The sequence below is a fragment of the Sus scrofa genome, chromosome X, assembly GCF_054392235.1.
Source record: "Sus scrofa isolate SSC_HxYL_T2T_F1_AM1 chromosome X, Sscrofa_HxYL_maternal_Yorkshire_Landrace_v2.0, whole genome shotgun sequence".
Lineage (NCBI taxonomy): Eukaryota > Metazoa > Chordata > Mammalia > Artiodactyla > Suidae > Sus > Sus scrofa.
Genome location: NC_139401.1, coordinates 61,695,128 through 61,717,361, shown reverse-complemented (window position 1 = coordinate 61,717,361; position 22,234 = coordinate 61,695,128). Strand labels below are relative to the sequence as shown.

General features: G+C 38.2%; 1 protein-coding gene across 5 annotated transcripts in view; it reads right to left on the bottom strand.

Annotated features, from left to right (window-relative positions):
- Positions 1-1,297: 1,297 nt before the first annotated feature.
- Positions 1,298-22,234, bottom strand: part of ZC3H12B (zinc finger CCCH-type containing 12B) — a 518,944-nt gene continuing 498,007 nt past the window's right edge. For 4 of the 5 annotated variants that reach the window (XM_085007254.1, XM_085007255.1, XM_085007253.1 and 1 more), the window contains 5 exons: positions 11,007-11,146; positions 8,861-9,095; positions 8,100-8,206; positions 6,774-6,944; positions 1,298-5,346 (listed from right to left, as the gene is read on the bottom strand). In XM_085007254.1, coding sequence (XP_084863380.1) covers positions 5,318-5,346; positions 6,774-6,944; positions 8,100-8,206; positions 8,861-9,095; positions 11,007-11,146 — 682 coding nt within the window. In that variant the 3' untranslated portion in view covers positions 1,298-5,317. Of the gene's footprint in view, positions 5,347-5,395; positions 6,945-8,099; positions 8,207-8,860; positions 9,096-11,006; positions 11,147-22,234 lie in introns of those variants that run through there. The other variant, XM_003360341.5, reaches the window with a different exon arrangement.

Sequence of the window (22,234 nt, the reverse complement as noted above, 5' to 3'; positions counted from 1 at the left end):
GCAGGATTTGGTCAGACTACTTGATTTTCCACCTACTTGATTAGGGAGAGGCATTGACCATTGAATTGTCTCTTCTCAAAATTCTAATTATTCTTATTATGTCCCCTATCCTTACACTGTCACTGTGCTCTAAGAAAGTCTTAATTTATTAATTTGTTCTCTAAGCGTGTTTCAGTCCTTTACTACAGTGCAAATTCCAGAAGACAGGACCTGTTTCCTCCTTTTCTTTCCCTCTCTAGCCCAGTATAGATAGGCCAAGCCCCTATTTGTTAATCAGTAATGAGAAATGTGAGAGGAGGCAGCAAGAGTAAAGAGACAGAAGAGGAAAAGGATGGGGAAAGATCAGCACTCTTAATCCCAAGTAGAATGATTTAAAAAAAAAGATACTCTCTCAGATCCACGAATACTAGCCTCTTTCAAAGTTTCCTAGGCTGGGCTCCCCTGCAGCTACTGTGTCCACTTCTGCCTTTAGACGACAACTGGCCTCTACTGTTGGAGGATGGGGGGAAAGTGATGAGTTGGAGGCTCCAGAGAGGCCTAAGAGAAGAGAGAGCAAACACCACTGTGATAAAGGGCTCACAGGCCTGAGAACAATAAAACCTGGAGTTCTCTTCCTGGCTTGCCACACACTTCCTGTCCAGCCTTGGTCAAATCTCCACTTTTTTTTTTTTTTTTTTTTTTTTTTGGCTATTTCTTGGGCTGTTCCTGCGGCATATGGAGGTTCCCAGGCTAGGGGTCGAATCGGAGCTGTAGCCACCGGCCTACGCCAGAGCCACAGCAACGCGGGATCCGAGCCGCGTCTGCAACCTACACCACAGCTCACCGCAACGCCAGATCGTTAACCCACTAAGCAAGGGCAGGGACCGAACCCGCAACCTCATGGTTCCTAGTCGGATTCATTAACCACTGAGCCACGACGGGAACTCCAAATCTCCACTTCTTGATGCCTCAGTCCCCATACACATAACCTGATGGAGTTCATGCAGCTTAGCACTCCCCCTGTGACTTCTCTGTGAATTGTAGAGGGGAAACAAGTTGTTTACAGAAATAAGCCTGGGCCCTGAGTCATCTACAGTAGTAAAGGACCTGTGGGAAACACCAATTGATTAGCATTTATAGTTGTGTTAGTATACAAAAATTAAAGGGCATGTGTTTACTGTGATAAAATTCTGATGAACTTATTTGGGGAAATGCAAAACCCAAGAACAGAAATCTAATTTTTTAGGAGCTGAGTGTGTGTGTGTATGTAGGTGTAGCATGGCTTTTATTGATGTTCTTAAAGAAACAGAGCCACTAGTGGTTAGTAAACAAAAAGTTTATGCAGTAATTAAGTGTGGTTACAATTCATTGTTGTCAAAGATAACAGCATTTCCCATCATGATTATAGGTGAAACAAAGTAAAACCTCATGAAGTAATCATAGCACATTCATGATAGTGAGAACATATTGCAAAGCATTGCACATGCATTTTAGGGACAGACAAAACTGGGGACAGGATATATTTTCACTCACCTTTGATTGGCTTTGTGTATTTTGTCATTGAGACTTACATTATGTTTGGGTCAAACAAAAAACCCAAAGAGATATTATGAAAGTTTACAACCATTAAGCAGTATTATTTAATCCCACAAATGGATAAAGAAAACTACTATAGCTCAATGATATACAAAACAGGGCTAAAAGTAGTCAATCTACCTATGCATATAGCTAGCTACACTATGATAGATAACGGACTATGCTAAGTCTTTTGGCATCAACTACTGAGACAAGCAGGTTCCCAAAATATACTGGTTTGATTTCCAATGAAAAGTATGTGTAGTGTTATTTCACTTGAAGATTATGCACTCCTCAATGTCAGATCTGAGGAGAAGCAAACCAGGGGAAGGCAGAGAAGGGTTGGAAGGAGACCTGAGCTGGGCTCTTTGGACAGGTTGACATTATTTTCCCTGTGCAGTTCCATATCTGTTTCACAGAATTAAACAAAGTGTATTGAAATTGTTGGCCCTCAAAAAGGGTGTTTGTACAAAGTCCCATACTTAATGGTAACTAAGTGCCTTTCAAAATGAACTCTTCTATATTAGAAGAAAACCCAGTACCAAAGGTTAATGGATATCAGTATGTAAATTACTGTATAAAGATCATTTATTCTAAAATAGAAAAAATGGGTTTAGAAGTATTCTCCTGGAAACTTGCACAGAGAGAGAGAGAGAATTCACACACACACACATATATATACCATTACTTAGAAGAAAAAAACTTTTCTATACCATTTCCATAGGCATCGGTCATCCTTCCTTCTGTATCTTGCACCTTGAGAGAGTGCAGTAACTGTATGTTACCTTTGAAAAGGTTCCTTTTCCTTTGAGCTGTCTTACGGAAATTGTGACCTGGATTGACCGTGCCACTCCACAGTCCCACTTCAGGTAGAAATGAAAATAACAACAATAACAAAATCAGAAAAAAAAATTCACAAAAATCTACAAAATCTAAGGCCTTAATAGACACAGACTTGCTATGAGTTCAGAAACTCAATGAAAGAATTAAAGCACCTCTTGCAAAATACACTTCTTGAAAATCACACAAGACACTGTGCAGTAACCCCTGTTTAGTGCTTGGAGGTAAGTATCCTGAAGGACACACACTTAGCCCCAGGAAGGAAGCTTGATTTTATTATCAAGGGAACCAAAGGGATTCCAGCGTTTCTTTGTATTTGCTGTTCTATATTTACAGACAAAATGAAAAAGTCAAGAATTACGCAGACCTCAATGTAAACAGAATGCATTCATAACTGTACAACTCCATTTATAGATTCTTGCAGATGAACCACTAACACAATTTTTTTACACAAAATCTCTTTTGCAAGGACATGTTAAATTTAATAGGCTGAAGAGAAATGTATGCAATATAATGCTTGAAACCTTACACACAATAACTGTTGCACATAGTAATAAAGAAGCCTTGAAAAATTGTCTTTGTCTATAAACCACTGCCCTTTGGAAATAAAAGCTCCCTCATGAACCCTGGGTTACTCCCTTGTGACACACAGTGCCACAAACATCGTAGTGAAAAGTCAGTACCAAACCTAGTTTAAGATGAGTTTTGTACATTTGTTTCTATATAATCAAGAAAAAAAAGAGATACAATTTGTATCAACAGAAGGTCATTTCTGGTTATTTGAGGCATTGCTCCTAGCCGCTTTGATTCATACACATTTTATGAGAAGAATGACAATTGTTTTTAAGAAATAAGAAATACACATGCTGCCTTAAAAGTATCTTCTGTATCGGGAGGGACTTACAATTTTTTTGAGTACTAAAAGATGAAGTACCTCTGACAAGATTAATGTTGCGCTTAACTGTTAATTGTGTAGCTAGTGGATACTGCGGTGCCATTCACGATTTTGGTAGGAAGATGAACTAACTAGCACAAAGGCAGTAGAATCATCTAAGATTATCAAATACCCTGATTTAGACGTGCAACAGATTTAGAAGGTCCAAAGAGTTGAAGGTATAAAATGGTGTTTGTATGAAATAGCAAGCACTTCACTCCTTATGGAGCTACCTGACAAAATGTACCTTTACACCTCAGTATGCTGGGGGATGGAGAGATCAGAGAGTAGGAGATGAATGTGAACTGTGGTCAACTGAAGAGAAACACTGAGATGCAGTTTTGATCAATTAGGACAGAGACAGACACAAAGCCAGAAAGCAGCATGTAAGCCATTATCAAACCACCAGAAACAACCCTGACTACAGTCTCACATTTGGAGTGTTTCACAGTAAGAAACATTTATAGGCAGTGTCACACCTTCTCATGAAGAAACAAAGGCCAAGACCAGGCCTTCTCAACTTTCATAAAAAAACGACCATAGAAATTAGCAAGTTTCAGCTCAAGAAATAGTGAGCTGATCATGGTTCAAAATGATGAAATATACCATGGATTCAAAAAGGGGTTCATTTAGTGAGGCTGTTAATAAAACAAAAACAATAAATGCCTTTTCTAGAGGCATTTGCTACAAAGGTTCCCACCCTGAGCAAAATACAAATAGCACAAATGGTGCCGTCAACCCAAAGTCCTGCCTTCTTTAGTAATGCGTTTAAGAATAATCTAACATCAAGTGCACCCTCTTTGAGTGCATTTGAAGTGTGTAACTGAGCCAGCTATTAGCAAAGATGTAGCATCTCCTTCTGGAAGCTGCCTTTTTCTACCTAGATATCCCCTTATTTTGTTCCTAAAAAAGTTCTGCTCCACCAATGATCAACCTTATTGCCCAAAGGGTGGATGGCAGGAGAAAATGGATTACATGGCTGTGCATTGTCCTCCATTACATTTCATCCTGTGATGTTCAACACTGCATAGGTCAGAATTCCAAAGAGCATCCATTAGTCCCTTCTTGAGTGCAGCTTTTGTGTTCCTCATCTAATGCCAAATGAGTTTGGCCATTTCTCCCAGCATTAAGGGAAGCAGTTTCTGGTAGTAAATCCCTTGGTCCTAGTCAAACTCTTCTGTGCTTCTCTAGCACACACCTATTAAGATTGGAACTTGAGCTTATCCATCAGCATCTCTGCAGAAGCCTGGAAACTGATCCTTAATTTACTGAGGTGAAGATACTTAAATGCTGAGAACTGTCAATAAAAGTTGACAAGTAAAAAGTGCAAAAGAAATAGAGCTAGTTTGCTCTGGTGTTTAAGAAAGCAGTGCTCAAATATTAGGATGTAGTTTCACTTTTAAAACTGGTTGTGAAATGTGACATAAAAATCATCAAGTCAGATTTGTGATTTATGCAGCTATAGACTAAGGACTGTGCAGAGCCTATCTTCTTATCATCACTATATAAAAGTTGTATAGAGACACACACATACACACACAACTCAAACTAAATACATACAGTCATACATGCAATATAACTACTAACAATAAGTTTGAAATATAGCTGAAGAAGCTTCAATGTGACCCTATAGCTCAGTTAATAAAGATATTAAATAATGGGATATCCATGCAATAAAGTATGCATTTAACTTATGAATAGCTTCAAATATTCCTATAAAAAAATCCTAAAAGGTTAATTCAACATATGGATTGATTCTAATGTTGTTTCTCTCTAAATTAGATATATCCTCAATACTTTGTAATATAGAATGTGTGACTAAGTTGGTAATGGAATCCCTTGGGGTTTCCTGTATTTAGGCCTTCCCCCTGGGTATTGTCCTCCATTACCTGCATGGTGCAGTACAAAAGGACATAGGACTTGGAGTCAGAGACTTGGGTGTGAGTCTTGACGTGGTCACTTGCTAGCAGTATGCCTTTGGCAAGTCACTTAATCTCTCTGAGCTTCAGTTTCCTTGTCTAGAAAATAAGACATTAGTAAGACTTACCTCACAGAGTTGTTACGCACTTCAATGACATAAACACTCTGTAACTTGTAAAGCGCAGCACAAAATTATTAGTTACTATTATCATAGTATTAGTGCATTATTGTTATTCATATGTATATTTATATAAAGAAATAAATCCCATGTCATGTCAACGTGCAGCCCTAAGCTTAGAAACAATCAAGGCTGCCAGTTGCTGGGCATCTGCTGTGTGGGGATTCTTCTCCATCACTGCAAGGACGATGTTTGAAGGGAAAATATTGCAGAGGTTCTTGTAGGTCTGATACTGGTGCTCTGGGATCACATGCTCCCTGGAATCATTGCACATTCCAACCCAAGGATTCCTCCAAAGCTGCTCCATCTTTTCAGGCACGCTCCGTACCATGACTGGCTCATAGCATGGTTGCATGAGGCTGTTACTCAAGGGATAGGAGTGATATCCATAGGAGTCGGTTGCACAGGGCAGTGGGTCCCAGCTGGCATGTTGTTCCCGGCAGAGGGGAGGGCGTCTTTGCCTCATGGGATTGCTCTCATATAGGCGGGAATCAGAAATGCTGTCCATCCGAGTCATCACTAGGGCACGTCCTGGCTGGGGGGTTGCTCCAGGATGGACATTGGGAAGCATGGGATAGTCTCCAGGACAGCTGGAGCGTGCTCCAGTTGCTGGGTGCTGAGCATGCAGAACTAAGTGGGGGACTGACTGCTTGTGGGGGGCTTGCTTAGAATCCTCTGGGCCATAGCTCTGCACTCGCGTTAAGGCTTCATGGTAACCGTGAGGAAAAGGCTGAAGATGGTTCTGAGAGGCTGAGCGATGCAGCTTCAAATTGCCTTCAGAGTGAGTATCAGCTACAGCCAAATACAGGTTGTTGTAAGAAGAATAGTTGTCGTTCCTGGTATGGCTCATACGATTATCAGGACAGAGGCTGGGATTCCGGGCATACAACCCTCGGTCTGCTTCAGCCATGTAGTAATCTCGATTATGCATGCTATTGATGCTTAGTTTGGAGAAGTCACCTAACACTGAATAGTAGCCATGGTCCCCCAAGGACTCAAACTTTGGGTATTGCTCAGCATAGCTAATAGGGGTCCCATGGCTATTGGTAACCAGGATGGGGGGATACTGCATGCTAGTCATGTGCTCCAATGAGGACTTCTGGTGGGAGAAATGAGAGGATCCTGGCACCGGGCTACTAGCTGAACGAGTGTTGAGTGCACCCACTGCATGGCTTTTGGGGGGTGGGATTGTGGGGACACTTAGAGCCGTCACAAGTGAGGGGACAGAACTGGCCTCAGGCTTACGAGCAATGGACAGCCATTCCTCAGGCTCCACAGCAACGGACCGGATGCTGGGATCCGATTGGCGCTTGGGGGCCACACGTTTGACTTCTGAGGTTATCTCACCTTTGGCACTGGACAGCCCTGTGCCACACTTGGCCAGAGTGCCTTCGCTCATGGTTTTCACTGTGGACAGTTTGGCACTGATACGGAGCTCATCAGCCACTGAACGCTGGGGTTGGTTGGCCCGCTCTGGATGGTAGTATTTGCACTTGTGACCATAGGTGCATTTTTTGCCTGAAAAATAATGCCTTGGGGTAAGACTCTCTCTCATAGTAGTGCAACTCTCTGTGCCAGAAACTTGTAACAATCTGGTCACTCAGGTTAGAATTTTACTGTTTGGGGTTAAGGTGGAAATTAACTGTTCATAAAGATAAGAGAAGACAATACTACTGTGGAATCACACACTGTGAGGGGAGAAGAAATAGTGGAAGGCTGGGGAAGAAATTGCAGTGTGAAAGCTAAAAGCTGAGCCATTGAACAGCCTTCATTTTCCTGTAATTCACAACTTTGCTTAGGCGTAACCTGCATGCCGAGGCAGTGTAGAGTAACAGCAGACAGCATGGTGCAGTATGACTTAGAGTATGGCTTAGAGGCCAGTCAGACCTGATTGTTAATTCCAGCTATGTCACTTACTGGCCATGTGGCCTTGGTAAGTGATTTTGCTTTCTGTGCCTCATTTTCCTATTCTGTAAACAGGGTTCAAAATAGTGCCTTTATTATTGGGTCATTGTGAGGATTAAATGAAGATAATGAATAAGAAATACTCCATGATGTAAATAAATGATAATTGAGAACAAAAACCAAGACGTCCTATACACAAATGATTATCCAAAAAGAGTGAACATCCAAAGTAGCCTCAGGCCAGGCAGCCAATGTATCACTGTTAAGCTGAGAACTTTGTATCAGAGGGACTTTGGGTAAGCATGAAAACACTCTAGAAAATTGTATTTTCAAAGAGGAACTGAAAATAAAGTTTGGAAGAAAAGTGGAAAGTACAGTTGGAAGAAAAGGTATTATTAACTGACAGAGGGTGTAGTCACCTCCCTGACTGACACATCCTTCTTGGTGCCAAACCCAATTTGGCATTTCCCTTTTTGCTTCCATAGGCCAAGTGGGTTTCTATACTTCCATGCCCCCAGCAGCACTGCTCAGGACAGAGGCAGATAAAACATATGCGTCATTTTAACTAGTGATAATTATTCTTCAATTCTGGTTACTTTCTCCTCATGCAGTTTCTAGGATGTTTCTTTAAATGCCTAACTGAGAATACATGAAGACACAAACTTTAACTCACAGGAGGTGGACAAGTCAGGATTTTTCCCTTTGAAAGGGAAACTTTGAAGAGAAATATATTCAGAATTCCTATGTTTCTCTTAGTACAGAACTCACCATAAGGGCATGGCTGCTTCTTGTGCTCAGGAACAACGGGTCTCTTTCTTAAGAAATTTTCAAGGCTTGGGCCATGGCGTCCTAAAGGATCATCTGGAGGCATAAATCTGAAAGCGAGCAAGCAAGAGATAAATGTCTTCCATTCTGTCCCTACTACCCCTTATCAGGAGTTTAAAAATTCATTGCCTCTTGCCTATACTGTTGTCACAGCCTTCTAATTGTCCTTCCTACCTCAAGTCTGTCTTCTGCTAGGTCAACAGTTCTTCCCTCTGTTCCCACTTGAACACACACAAAAAAGGATTTTTTCCTGCACTCCATTTTTCCATCGATTATATATTCTAGCCATACTGGCATGCCTGCTGTTTCCCCCAACATGCAATCTACTTTCATATCCTTATAGCTTTATTCATGATATCCCCTTTACCTTTAATATCCAGCAGCCCCCTTTCCTCTGTCTGTAAATTTCATGTCATATATTATCTCCTCTGTGAGGCCTTTTCCTATCATTTCACATAGATAATCAATTAAAAAATTCTAACCATAGCACTTATTATGACACATTGTGTTAATCTCTCTCTCTTCTCCAGTACACTTTGAGCCTTTTAAAGGTGAGTCTCGTTTCTCCTTCAGCATTTTATCCCCTTGGCAACCAGCACAATTCACGGTATATTTTAAGTGTCTGGTAAATGTTTATTGAAATGAGATGAAATCTATTTCTAGTGGTAACTTGGATTTTCTATTCCTATTGGAAAGAAACGTACTTGTCATTCACAAAAGAATACATCAGCAACCGCTCCTCTATAAACTTCTTCCATTCTGGCTTTTCTACTTGAAGGTCTCGATAGTTATCATTGGATACAATGATGCCATCAGAATCAAAAGCCAGCTTGACTATGAACCGATCATCATAGCAAACAACTCTCCTGCCCTGGACCCTTCGGGATGGTGTGAAGACAAGAATCTTTTCCTTTTCCAGTTTACGTAGGATATCTTGATCTGTCAAAACATGGATTATATATCACAGAGTAGAAATCATATTTGGAAATTAATAGCATTATCCTTATATTACAAATACAAAAGTTGGTACTAGATTAAAAGTTGGTACTATATTATTTGCTCTTAGACAGAGAATGGCCTCTATTCCTGGCTATAGCATGAATTTGGGTTGTGACTTTAAGCAAGTTACCTTCCCCTTTGCACTCCAATTTTCTTTCTGATAACTTCTAAGTTTTAAAACCTACCATGTAGATTGAGAAATAACAGTGATATTCTAGCATTCTTGAGGGTTGTTTGGCCCTTTGGCTAAACCACCAGCTTTTGGATGCTGAAGAAACCAGGGCAGTATGCTAAGGATGTGTCTGCCAGGAGAGCAAAGCATCCTTTCTAGGGGCTTAAATTTTTTTTTTTTTTTTAGCTTTCCATGGCTGTACCTGTGGCAGATGGAAGTTCCCAGACTAGGGGTCAAATTGGAGCTGCAGCTGTAGGCCAACACCACAGCCACAGCAACGTGGGATCCGAGCCATGTCTGTGACCTACTCCACAGCTCATGGCAATGCCAGATTATTAATGCACTGAGCAAGGCCAGTGACTGAACCTACATCCTTATGGTTACTAGTCAGGTTCATTACCATTGCACCAAAACAGGAACTCCAAGAGACTTACATTTTGCCTTCTGTTGGAAGGAAAGCCACAACTAAGGAAAAAATTTAATCTGTAGAATGTGAGTACTGACCCTCTTTCCATTTAGTCTCCTAATTACCTGGAAAGAAAGCTTGCAGGCTGGACTCGAGCAAGGCCAGAATCCACTCTCAGACTGAGGCTTTACAACACAGTACTGACAGCCATTCACTAAACCTTCTGATTTTGCACATGAGGCAACATAAATACTCAGAGGACTGGGGTAATATTCTCTCAAATGATATAAAAATCTAGCTTCATATACTATTATAAGTGAATGTTGTGATCCTCCTGCCAATAGGGTCACATTATGACTTTTGTGGATTTTAGGCACAAACTCAAATAGTCTAGTTCAGTGCATTATTATACATTCATTGTTATATTCAATTTTTCCTCCTTATGTTAAAAGAAAATAAAATCAAAACATTTACATGGGACCCTAAAAGTATCTATCATGGCCCTAGGCACAGGGCCTACTGTGCCTTATGGATAAGTTAGCCCTGACTGCTATGGGACTCTTCTCTTTTTCTATTCTACCTCTTAATTTGCAAATCCCACAATCACTTATCCAATGCAGAATGAGATTAATTGTCTACTAAGGTTTCGTTAGATTTTTGGAAAACTCAGTCATGTTCATAACCAGATTCATCCTCCTTTAGTATGAAGTCTATGGTTGATTAGAAAAACAATTTTTTTTCAATAGCGTGCTTTATTCTTTGCTTGAAATTGAAGTTGTCTCTATTTAATTACCATATACCACAGCACAGTGAGTGATAGTTTACTTGGATTAGGAAAAGTATGCTTAAAAATAAACTTAATAAAAGACATTTTAAGTATACTAAGTAAATTTCTTTTTTTTTTTTTTTGTCTTTTTGCCATTTCTTGGGCCGCTCCTGCGGCATATGGAGATACCCAGGCTAAGGGTCAAATTGGAGCTGTAGCCGCTGGCCTACATCAGAGCCACAACAACACGGGATCCGAGCCGTGTCTACAACCTACACCACAGCTCACGGCAACGCCGGATCCCTAACCCACTGAGCAAGGCCAGGGATCAAATCTGCAACCTCATGGTTCCTAGTCGGACTCATTAACCGCTGCACCACGACGGGAACTCCCATACTAAGTAAATTTTGAACAGCAATTATCTAACTTGAGACCATCAAGCACTCCTCAAACTATCTTGCCAGCTTTGCCTCTGAATGAGAAGAAATTTCTTATTTAAAGTAGTACCTGTAATTGGTGCATCAGGGCGGGATTGCTCCTTTCTCCATGCAGGCACAAATACAGTAATGTCTTTATGGCCTTTATCTAGAAACCAATCCACAGCAAGTTGTATTCCTCTGCAAGAGAACTCTTCTTTATTTCCATGACTTCAGGAAGATAGAGAATGAGAAAAGAGAGGATTGACAACAGATAGCACGTAAATACTCCAAACAGGCTTTTTCTTAGCAACAAGATATTAACAATGGACATTTTATTTTTTTTTGAGGATGTCAAAAATGTATTTTTAAAAGGAGCAAATCAAAATCTTTTTTATATCATCATTACAAATATTGCCATTATTGTTATACATTCATTCAGGGCTTCAAGTGGATAATAACAACTCCCAAATCATAGCAGTCTTAGTGGTTATTTCCCATTATTATCTCCATTTTCTCTCATCGCTTTCTGTTTCCATTACCATCTTCTTTTAAAAGATTCAGGTATTTATCAGATGAAAAAAGAAAAAGTGTCATCAGAGGTTTAGATATAGTTTATATGGAGGATTAGTTGGAGATGAGTTTTAAGGACGTATATTAAGCTTAAAAATAACATTGATAGGAAAAAAGACACACATAAATGCTGACTGAAAAATAGTTATCACATTTACACCAAAAAAAATCATAGTCTTGAAAATTTTAAGATGTGGGAAATGCTCACAATATAATTTTAGCTAAAAGAGGAAAGAAAGGATATAGACTACATATAATGTAATCCAAATTTTATACAGGAAAGTCTATGTACCGTATTTGCTCCTTATCACAGTCTCACTATTCATGGTTTCAGTTACCCATGTTAACCACGGTCCAAAAATATTAAATGGAAAACTTCAGAAATAAGATATTCATAAGTTTTAAATTGTGCACTGATCTGAGTAGAGTGATGAAATCTCATGCCATCTCACTCTGTCCTGCCTGGGGGATGAATCACCCCTTTGTCCAGCCTATTGCACCCATTACTAGTCCCTTAGTAGCTGTCTCTGTTATCAGGTTGACTGTTGCAGTATCACAGTGCTTATGTTTAAGTAATTTTCTTTTATGTTTTTATTTGTTCTGTTATCCTTTATTTACAAAGTTCGATCAATTTCTGCTGTACATCAAAGCGATCCAGTCTTACACACACACATATATATGTATACACACACACACATTCTTTTTCTCACATTATCCTCCATCATGTTCCATCACACATGACTAGATATAGTTCCCTGTACTATACAGCAGGATCTCATTGCTTATCCATTCCATATGCAATAGTTTGCATCTACTAACCCCAAATGCCCAGTCCATCCCACTCCCTGCCTCTCCCCCTTGGCAACCACAAATCTGTTCTCCATGTTCATGATTTTCTTTTCTGTGGAAAGCTTCATTTGTGTCATATTCCAGATATAAGTGATATTATAAGTGATATAAGATTCCAGATATAAGTGACATTATAATTTTATAATGATTTTTATTGTTTCTGTTATTGCTGGTTTACAGTGTTCTGTCAATTTTCTACTGCACAGCAAGGTGACCCAGTCACACATACATGTATACAATTATTTTTTCTCATATTATCATGCTCCATCACAAGTGACCAGACATGGTTCCCAGTGCTATACAGCAGGATCTCATTGCTAATCCATTCCAAAGGCAATAGTTAGCATCTATTAACCCCAAATTCCTAGTCCTATCCCACTCCCTCTCCCTCCCCCTTGTCAACTGCAAGTCTGTTCTCCATGTCCATGATTTTCTTTTCTGTGGAAAGGTTCATTTGCGCCGTATATTAGATTCCAGATATAAGTGATATCATATGATATTTGCCTTTCTCTTTCTGACTTACTTCACCCAGTATGAGAGTCTCTAGTTCCATCCATGTTGCTGCAAGTGGCATTATTTTGTTCATTTTTATGGCTGAGTAGTATTCCATTGTGTATATATACCACATCTTCTTAATCCATTTATTTTTCACTGGGCATTTACGTTGTTTCCATGTCTTGGCTATTGTGAATAGTGCTGTAATGAAAATACGGGTGTGTGTATCTTTTTTTTTTTTTTTTTTTGGTCTTTTTAGGGCTGCACATGCAGCATATGGATGTTCCCAGGATAGGGGTCGAACTGGAGCTCTAGCTGCTGGGCTATGCCATAGCACAACAACACAGGATCTGAACCATGTCTGCGACCTATACTGCAGCTCTCGGCAATGCCAGATCCTTAACCCACTGAGCAAAGCCATATGTTGAACCCACAACCTCATGGTTCCTAGTCAGATTTGTTTCTGCTGCACCATGATAGAAACTCTGTTTGTAGACTTTTTGATGATGGCTATTCTGGCTGGTGTAAGGTGGCACCTCATTGTAGTTTTGATTTCCATTTCTCTAATAATTGGTGATGTTGAGCATATTTTCATGTGCTTTTTTCCCATGTGTCCGTATTTTTTAGAGAAATTTCTGTTTAGATTTCATGCCCATTCTTAAATGGATTATTTGATTTTTTGATTAAAAGTTGCATGATATGTTTGTATGTTTTGGAGATTAATCCCTCGCCAGTCCCTTCATTTTCAAATATTTCTCCCATTCTTTGGCTTGTGTTTTCATTCTGTTTACGGTTTCCTTTGCTGTGAAAAAACTTTTAAATTTAATTAGGTCCCATTTGTTTATTTTTGTTTTTATTTTCATTCCTCTGGGAGGTGGATCCAAAAAAATATTGCTAAAGTTTATGTCAGAGAGTGTTTGGCCTATGTTTTCCTCCAAGAGTTTTATAATATCTGGTCTTACATTTGGACCTTTCATCCATTTTGAGTTAATTTTTTGTATGGTGTTAGTGTTATAATTTCATTCTTTTACATGTAGCTATGCAATTTTCTCAGCACCACTTATTGAAAAGACTATTTTTCTTCCACTATACATTCTTACCTCCTTGGTCATAGATTAACTGACCATAGGCATGTGGGTTTATTTCTTGGCTTTCTATGCTATTCCACTGATCTATATTTCTGTGTTTTTTTTTCAGTACCATAGTGTTTTGATGACTGTACCTTTGTAATATAGTCTGAAGTCAGAGAGCCTGATTCTTCCAGTTTTGTCTTCTTTCTTAGGATTGCCTTGTCTATTCAGGGTCTTTGTGTTTCCATACAAATTAAAAAATGTTCTAGCTCTGTGAAAACTGACATTGATAATTTAATAAGGATTGCCCTGAATCTGCAGAATAGTCCTTTTGAGAATATTGATTCTTCCAGTCCAAGAACATGGTATATCTTTCCATCTGTTTGTGTCATCTTTGATTTCCTTCATTAGTATTCTATAGTGTTCAGAGTTTAGGTCTTTTGACTCTTTAGGTAGGTTTGTTCCTAGATAAACCTCTTTAGATCATTCTCTTTGATATGATGATTAATGGCATTGTTTCCTTAATTTCTCTTTCTGACCTTTCATTGTTCATGTACAGGAATGCAAGTGATTTCTGTTTTAATTTTGTATCTTGCTGGAGTTTCCATCATGGCTAAGGGGTTAATGAACCTGACTAGTATCCATGAAGATGCAGGTTTGATCCCTGGCCTAAGGATCTGGTGTTGCCATGAGCTGCAGTGTAGGTCACAGATGCATCTCAGATCTGGCGTTGCTGTGGCTGTTGCATAGGCCAGCAGCTACAGCTCTGATTCAACTCCTAGCCTGGGAACCTCGAGATGCCATGAGTGCAGCCCTAAAAAAACAAAAAATTTGTATCTTGCAACTTTACCAAATTCAATAATGAGCTTTAGTAGTTTTCTAGTAGCATATTTAGGGTTTTCTATGTATAGTATCATGCCATCTGCAGACAATGATAGTTTTACTTCTTTCTTTCCAATTTGAATTCCTTTTATTTCTTTTTCTTCTCTGATTCCACAGCTAGGACTTCCAAGACTATGTTGAATAAAAGTGATGACAGTGCACACCCTTGTCTTGCTCCTGATCTTAGCAGAAATTCTTTCAGTTTTTCACCATTGGGAATGATGTTATATGTGGGTTTTTTCATATATAACATTTGTTATGTTGAGGTAGGTTCCCTCTATGCCCAATTAATAGAGGTTATTTTTTTAAATCAGAAATGGGTGTTGGATTTTTTCAAAAGAATTTTCTTCATCTATTGAGATGATCATATAGTTTTTATGCTTCAATTTGTTAATATGGTGTTTCACTCTGATTGATTTGCAGATATTGAAAAATCCTTGCAAGCCTGGGATAAATCTCAATTGATCATGGTGTATGATCCTTATCAGTGTATTTTTGGGTTCACTTTACTAGTATTTTGTTGAGTATTTTTGCATCTATGTTGCCCTGTAATTTTCTTTTTCTTTTTTTTGTGCTATCTTTGTCTTGTTTTTGTATCAGGGTGATTGTGGTCTCATAAAATAAGCTTGAGAGCATTCCCTCCTCTGCATTTTTGGGGAGCGTTTCAGAAGGATAGATGTTAACGCTTCTCAAAGTGGTTGATAGAATTTGCTGTGAAAGCACCCAGTCCTGGACTTTGTTTTTTGTTAGGTTTTTTTAATCACATTTTTAATTTCAGTACTTGTGACTGGTCTACTTATATTTTCTGTTTTTTCCTGGTTCAGGCTTGGAATGTTGTACCTTCCTAAGAATTTGTCTATTTCTTCTAAGTTGTCCATTTATTGCCATATAGTTCCTTTTAGTAGTCTCTTATAATCCTCTGCATTTCTGTTCTGTCTGGTGTAATTTCTCCTTTTCCATTATTCAGTTGAATCCTCCCCCTTTTTTTCTGGATTAGTCAGGCTAAAGGTTTATCAATTTTGTTGATTTTTTCAAAGAACTTGCTTTAGTTTCATTGATCTTTTCTATTATTTTCCACACTTCTATTTCATTTTTTTTCTGCTCTGATATTTATGATTTCTTTCCTTCTACTAATTTTGGGCTTTATCTTTTCTTCCTTCTCTAGATGATTTAGGTGTAAGGTTAGGTTGTTTATTTGAGATTTTTCTTGTTTCCTGAGATAAGATTTTTATCACTATAAACTTCCCTCTCAAGAACTGCTTTTGCTATGTCACATAGGTTTTGGATCATAGTATCTTAGCTGTGATTTGTCTCTAGGTATTTTTTTTATTTCCTCTTTGATTTCTTCAGTGATCCATTGGTAGTTTAGTAGCATATTGTTTGGCCTCCACATATTTGTATTTTTTGGCAGTTTTTTCCTTGTAGTTGATTTCTAGTCTCATAGAGTTGTGGTTGGGAAAAAATGCTTGATATGATTCCAATTTTCTTAAATTTACTGAGGCTTGATTTATGACCCAAGATTTAATCTATCTTAGAGAATGTTCCATGTGCCCTTGAGAAAAATGTGTATTCTACTGCTTTCAGATGGAATGTTCTATAAATATCAGTTAAGTCTCTCTGATCTCATGTACCATTTAAGGCCTGTGTTTCATTACTGATTTTCTTTTTGGATGAACTGTCCATATGCAAGTTAAAGTCCTCCGTTATTATTGAATTACAGTGAATTTCTTCTATAATGGTGGTTAGCAGTTTCCTTGATAATGTGCTGCTCCTACGTTGGGTGCACATATACCTAAAATTTTTATATCTTTTTCTTGGATCGATCCCTTGATCATTATGTAGTGAGCATCTTTTGTCTCTTTTAAGATTCTTTATTTTAAAGTCTATTTTGTCTGATATAAGTATTGCTTCTCCAGCTTACTTTTGATTTCTGTTTGCCTGGAATATCTTCTTATATTCCCTTATATTCAGTCTGAGTGTGTGTTCCTAGATCTGAAGTGGGTCTCTTATACACAGCATATATATAGGCCTTGTTTTTATAGCCATTCAGCCAGTCTATGTGTTTTGGTTGGAGCATTTTCACTCAGGGTAATTATCCATGTATCTATCTATCTGTCTGTCTATACATATATATGTACTTATTGCCATTTTCTTAATTATTTTAGACTTGTTATTGATGGACTTCCCCCCCACTTCCCTTTTTTGTTCTCTTGGAATTCGATTACTATATTTAGTGTAGTATTTGGATTGCTTTTCTTTTTTTAATGTTTGTGTCTATTGTACATTTTTCATTTTTTGTTTGCCATGAAATTTTGACATACCATTGTATATATGCAAAATCATTTTAAGTTGCTGGTATATTAATTTCAAGTGCCTTTTCAATATCCTGCACTTATACTCTCCTCTTCTCATGATTGCTAGTATTGATATCATATTTGTGTGCTCATGATTTCCCACCTTTACTGTATATTTGCCTTTACTAGTGAGCTTCCCGTTTGTAATTTTATTGTTTTTAGTTGTTGCCTTTTATTTCAACCTAGGGAAGCTCCTGCAGCATTTGTTATAAAGCTGATTTGGTGGTACTGAATTCTTTTAGCTTTTGCTTGTCTGAAAAGCTTTTGACTTCTCCATTGTATCTGAAGGAGAGTAGAATGTTCTTGGTTGTAAGCTCTTCCCCTTCATCACCCTGAATATATCTTGCCACTCCTTTCTGGCTTGCAAAGTTTCTGCTAAAAAAATCAGCTGATATACTATGGTGTTTCTATTGTATGTTATTTGTTGTTTTTCCCTTGTGGCTTTTAATGTATTTTTCTTTGTATTTATTCTTGTCAGTTGATGAATATGTGTCTTGCCGTGTCCCTCTTGTATGTCATTCACTGTGTACTATGGTGTTTCTATTGTATGTTATTTGTTGTTTTTCCCTTGTGGCTTTTAATGTATTTTTCTTTGTATTTATTCTTGTCAGTTGATGAATATGTGTCTTGCCGTGTCCCTCTTGTATGTCATTCACTGTGCGTCCTGTGTGGGATTTTCTGTGCGTTCTCAACTTGTAATCTTGTTTTCAAGGTAGAGTTTTATGTGTCTATATTTCTTAATCCACATTTAAGGAAATCATCTCTTAACTAATTATGGATGTTTTCTGCCTCCGTCTTATACAGGGAAGTCCAGCAGATTTAGTATTGTCATTCATTATCTAGTCAAATCCTTCACATGCTCTTTGAACCGATCAAATTTGGGATCTTCAACATTTTATGCCAATAAGGTGTGGAAGGAATTAGCAGATTCATTCAATGAAGATATGTTTTTTCCCCTTGTTTCACTGGATGTTCAGATGCCATTTGAATTGGATTTAGAGGATGGGGAAGTATTGATGTTTGTTGCCATGAATCTCTTGACAGTAGAGATATGGATGGGAGACCGAGATTATGAAGAGCCTGGCTTTTGACTTTAGAGCATCGTCATTTGCCTTGGTGGTGGCATTTACTGTATTGGAGGTGGCTGAGGTATTCTGGGAAGAGATACTTGAAAGTGTTACAACAGTAGTTTGAGTTGACTAAATCTGTGGAAGTGAGAGGAGTGCCATAAGCAGAAGCCCCAGTCTGAGCCTGGCCACTCTCACTCTGCCCATGACCATACACTCTGTCAATACTCTGCACACTTCATTGGATGTAGGGTGCATGGGGGATGGCTGGCTTAGGCAGGGGCAGGTAATTGGTTAGTCATTTCTCCAGAGAAGACATAGAGATAGCAAACAGGCACATGAAAATACGTTCAACATCACTAATTATCAGAGAAAGGCAAATAAAACTACAATGAGGTGTCACCTCACTCTGGTCAGAAAGGCTATCATCAAAAAGTTTACAAATAACAAATGCTAAAGAAAGTGTAGAGAAAAAATAACCCTCCTACACTGTTGGTGGGAACATAAATTCGTACAGTCATTATGGAGAAAAATATGGAAGTTCTTTAAGAAGCTAAAAACAGGAGTTCCCATTGTGATTCAGTGGGTTAAGAACCCAACTAGTATCCATGAGATGCAGGTTCAGTCCCTGGCCTCACTCAGTGGGTTAAAGACCTGGTATTGCTGCAAGCTGTGGCATAGGTCACAGATATGGCTTGGATCTGGCATTGTAGTGGCAGTGGTGTAGGACAGCATCTGCAGTTCTGATTCAACCCCTAACCTGGGAACTTCCTTATGCTGTAGGTGCTGCTCTATAAAAATAAAACAGTAGAAAAAAAAACTAAAAAAGGAGCTACCAGGGGAGTTCCCATCATGGCACAGTGGTTAAGGAATCCGACTAGGAACCATGAGGTTGCGGGTTCTATCCCTGCCCTTGCTCAGTGGGTTAATGATCCAGTGTTGCCGGGAGCTGTGGTGTAGGTTGCAGATGCGGCTCGGATCCTGCATTGCTGTGGCTCTGGTGTAGGCCGGTGGCTACAGCTCCGATTTGACCCCTAGCCTGGGAACCTCCATATGCCGCAGGAGCAGCCCAAGAAATGGCAAAAACACCAAAAAAAAAAAAAAAAAAAAAGAGCTACCATATGATCCTGCAATCCCATTCCTGGGCATATATTAGCAAAATACAAAAGCTCTAATTCAAAAGGATACACGCACCTCAGTGTTCACTGCAGCACCATTTACAGTAGTCAAGACAATGGAAGCAACCAAAATGATGCTCATCAACAGATGAATGGATAAAGAAGATATATATATATCACATAATGGAATAGTAAGCAACAAAATGGAAGACAATGGAAGCAACCAAAATGATGCTCATCAACAGATGAATGGATAAAGAAGATATATATATATCACATAATGGAATAGTAAGCCTGACAGAGAAAGACAAATACACATCATCTATATGTAGAATCTTAAGAAAATACAAATTAACTTTTTACAAAACAGAAATAGACCTATAACATGAAAAATAAACTATGGTTATCAAAGGGGAAAGGTTGAGGGGAGAGATAAATCAGGAGGCTGTGATTAACATATACACACTACTATATATAAAGTAGATAACCAACAAGGACCTATTGTACAGCACAGGGAACTATATTAAGTATTTTACTATAATCTCTAAAGGGAAATAATCTGAAAAAGTGTGCACTCTCTCCCACACTAACACGACATTGTAAATAAACTATACTTCAATAAAATTAAAAACAAATAAATAAAGAGAAATTAGCTTCAATTACATTGTTGCCTTTGGGTGAATTCATACATAATCTCAGGGGCCTATTAATACATGCACTCCAAGAATCTCTACTGTCTTATCACTGTCAAGACAGTGAAAAATTAATTAAATGTCCTAAGATTTCCAAACATGTGTTAAATAATTTTTAAAGTCTCCTGTGAATATCATAAAACAATTATACTACTCTACTAAAAGCTGAAGAACTTTTAATAGAATGGAAATATATTTAACTGCCAATACACTCCAGGGTATAATTAAGAGGGAGCTATCACCCATTTCTTCTGGAAAGTTGAATAATGGGTAAGTTGGGAAGACCATGGCCCTTAAAGGGTTAAAATTGGATGAACTCAACATAAAACAGGCAGGTAGGGAATATATCCAGCTGTGGTTTTTCCCACTTATAGCACTGGTAAGTATAAGTGTAAGATAAACTCAAGAAAGTCATCAGAATGTCCGTTAAAACAAGAAGTTGGAGAAAAGGGATAGGATTACATTTCATTTGGATCTGCAATGCTATAGAGAGTCTAGGGCAGAAATACCCACAAGAGTAACATTTGCTGTTGGATAACTCAACTTTAAATTTTATCCTATCAAACTTTTTGTTTAAAAGTAATTTAAAAATTATAAAAGAAATATATGCTTATAGTATAAAATGTGGAAAATACAAAAAATGTAAAGGAAGGAAACCCTGCATAATCTAACCATTTCAATGCCACCCAGAGATAAACACTGTTAATATGTTCATACATCTGTATTATGATATTAATTTTTTAACATAGTGAAAATTACCAAGTAAAAATGTAAAACACCTGTAACATTGAATTATTGAAAATATATTAAAATCACGCTTTTGGAGCATTCCAAGAATTGCACAAAATGCTCAATAGGCATTTCAAGGTGGTGATGAAATTCTACATTATGCAACATTTAGAACTCAATAAATATTTAAAGAATATATGGGTGGAAAAAAGTGGAAAATAAAGACGTGCATGAAAGTAGATTGTACTAGCCCAAATCTACAAAATGCTCTTTTGCAATTTTAAAAAGCTAGTACGTAGCTAGCCACAGCAATTAGAAAAATAAAAGAAATAAAAGGCATCCAAATAGGAAGAGAAGAAATAAAACTGTCACTATATGGAGACGACATGATACTATACATAGAAAACCCTAAGGACTCAACCCCAAAACTACTTGAACTGATTAATAAATTCAGCAAAGTAGCAGGATATAAGATTAACATTCAGAAATCAGTCGCATTTCTGTATACTAACAATGAAACTTTAGAAAAGGAATACAAAAATATAATACCTCTTACACTTGCACCTCAAAAAATCAAATACCTGGGAATACACCTGACCAAGGAGGTAAAGGACCTATATGCTGAGAACTATAGAACATTAACCAAAGAAATTAAAGAAGATGTAAAGAAATGGAAAGATATTCCATGTTCCTGGATTGGGAAAAATCAATATTGTAAAAATGGCCATGCCAACGAAAGCAATCTACAGATTCAATGCAATCCCTATCCAATTACCCATGACATTTTTCATAGAACTAGAACAAACAATCCAAATATCTATATGGAACCACAAAAGACCCAGAATTGCCAAAACAATCCTGGGGAACAAAAACCAAGCAGGGGGCATAACTCTTCCAGACCTCAGGCAATATTACAAAGCCACAGTCATCAAGACAGTGTGGTACTGGGACCAAAACAGACAGACAGACCAATGGAACAGAATAGAGAACCCAGAAATAAACCCTGACACCTACAGTCAATTAATCTTTGACAAGGGAGGCAAGAACATAAAATGGGAAAAAGACAGTCTATTCAGCAAGCACTGCTGGGAAACCTGGACAGCTGCCTGCAAAGCAATGAAACTAGAACACACCCTCACACCATGCACAAAAATAAACTCCAAATGGCTGAAAGACTTAAATATAAGACAAGACACCATCAAAATCCTGGAAGAGAACATAGGCAAAACACTCTCTGACATCAACCTCATGAATATTTCCTCAGGTCAGTCTCCCAAAGCAACAGAAATAAGAGCAAAAATAAACCAATGGGCCCTAATCAAACTGACAAGCTGTTGCACAGCAAAGGAAACCCCCCCAAAAAAACCCAAGAAGACAACTTACAGAATGGGAGAAAATAGTTTCAAATGAGGCAATGGACAAGGGCTTAAGCTCTAGAATATACAAGCAACTTATACAACTCAACAGCAAAAAAGCCAACCACCCAAGGG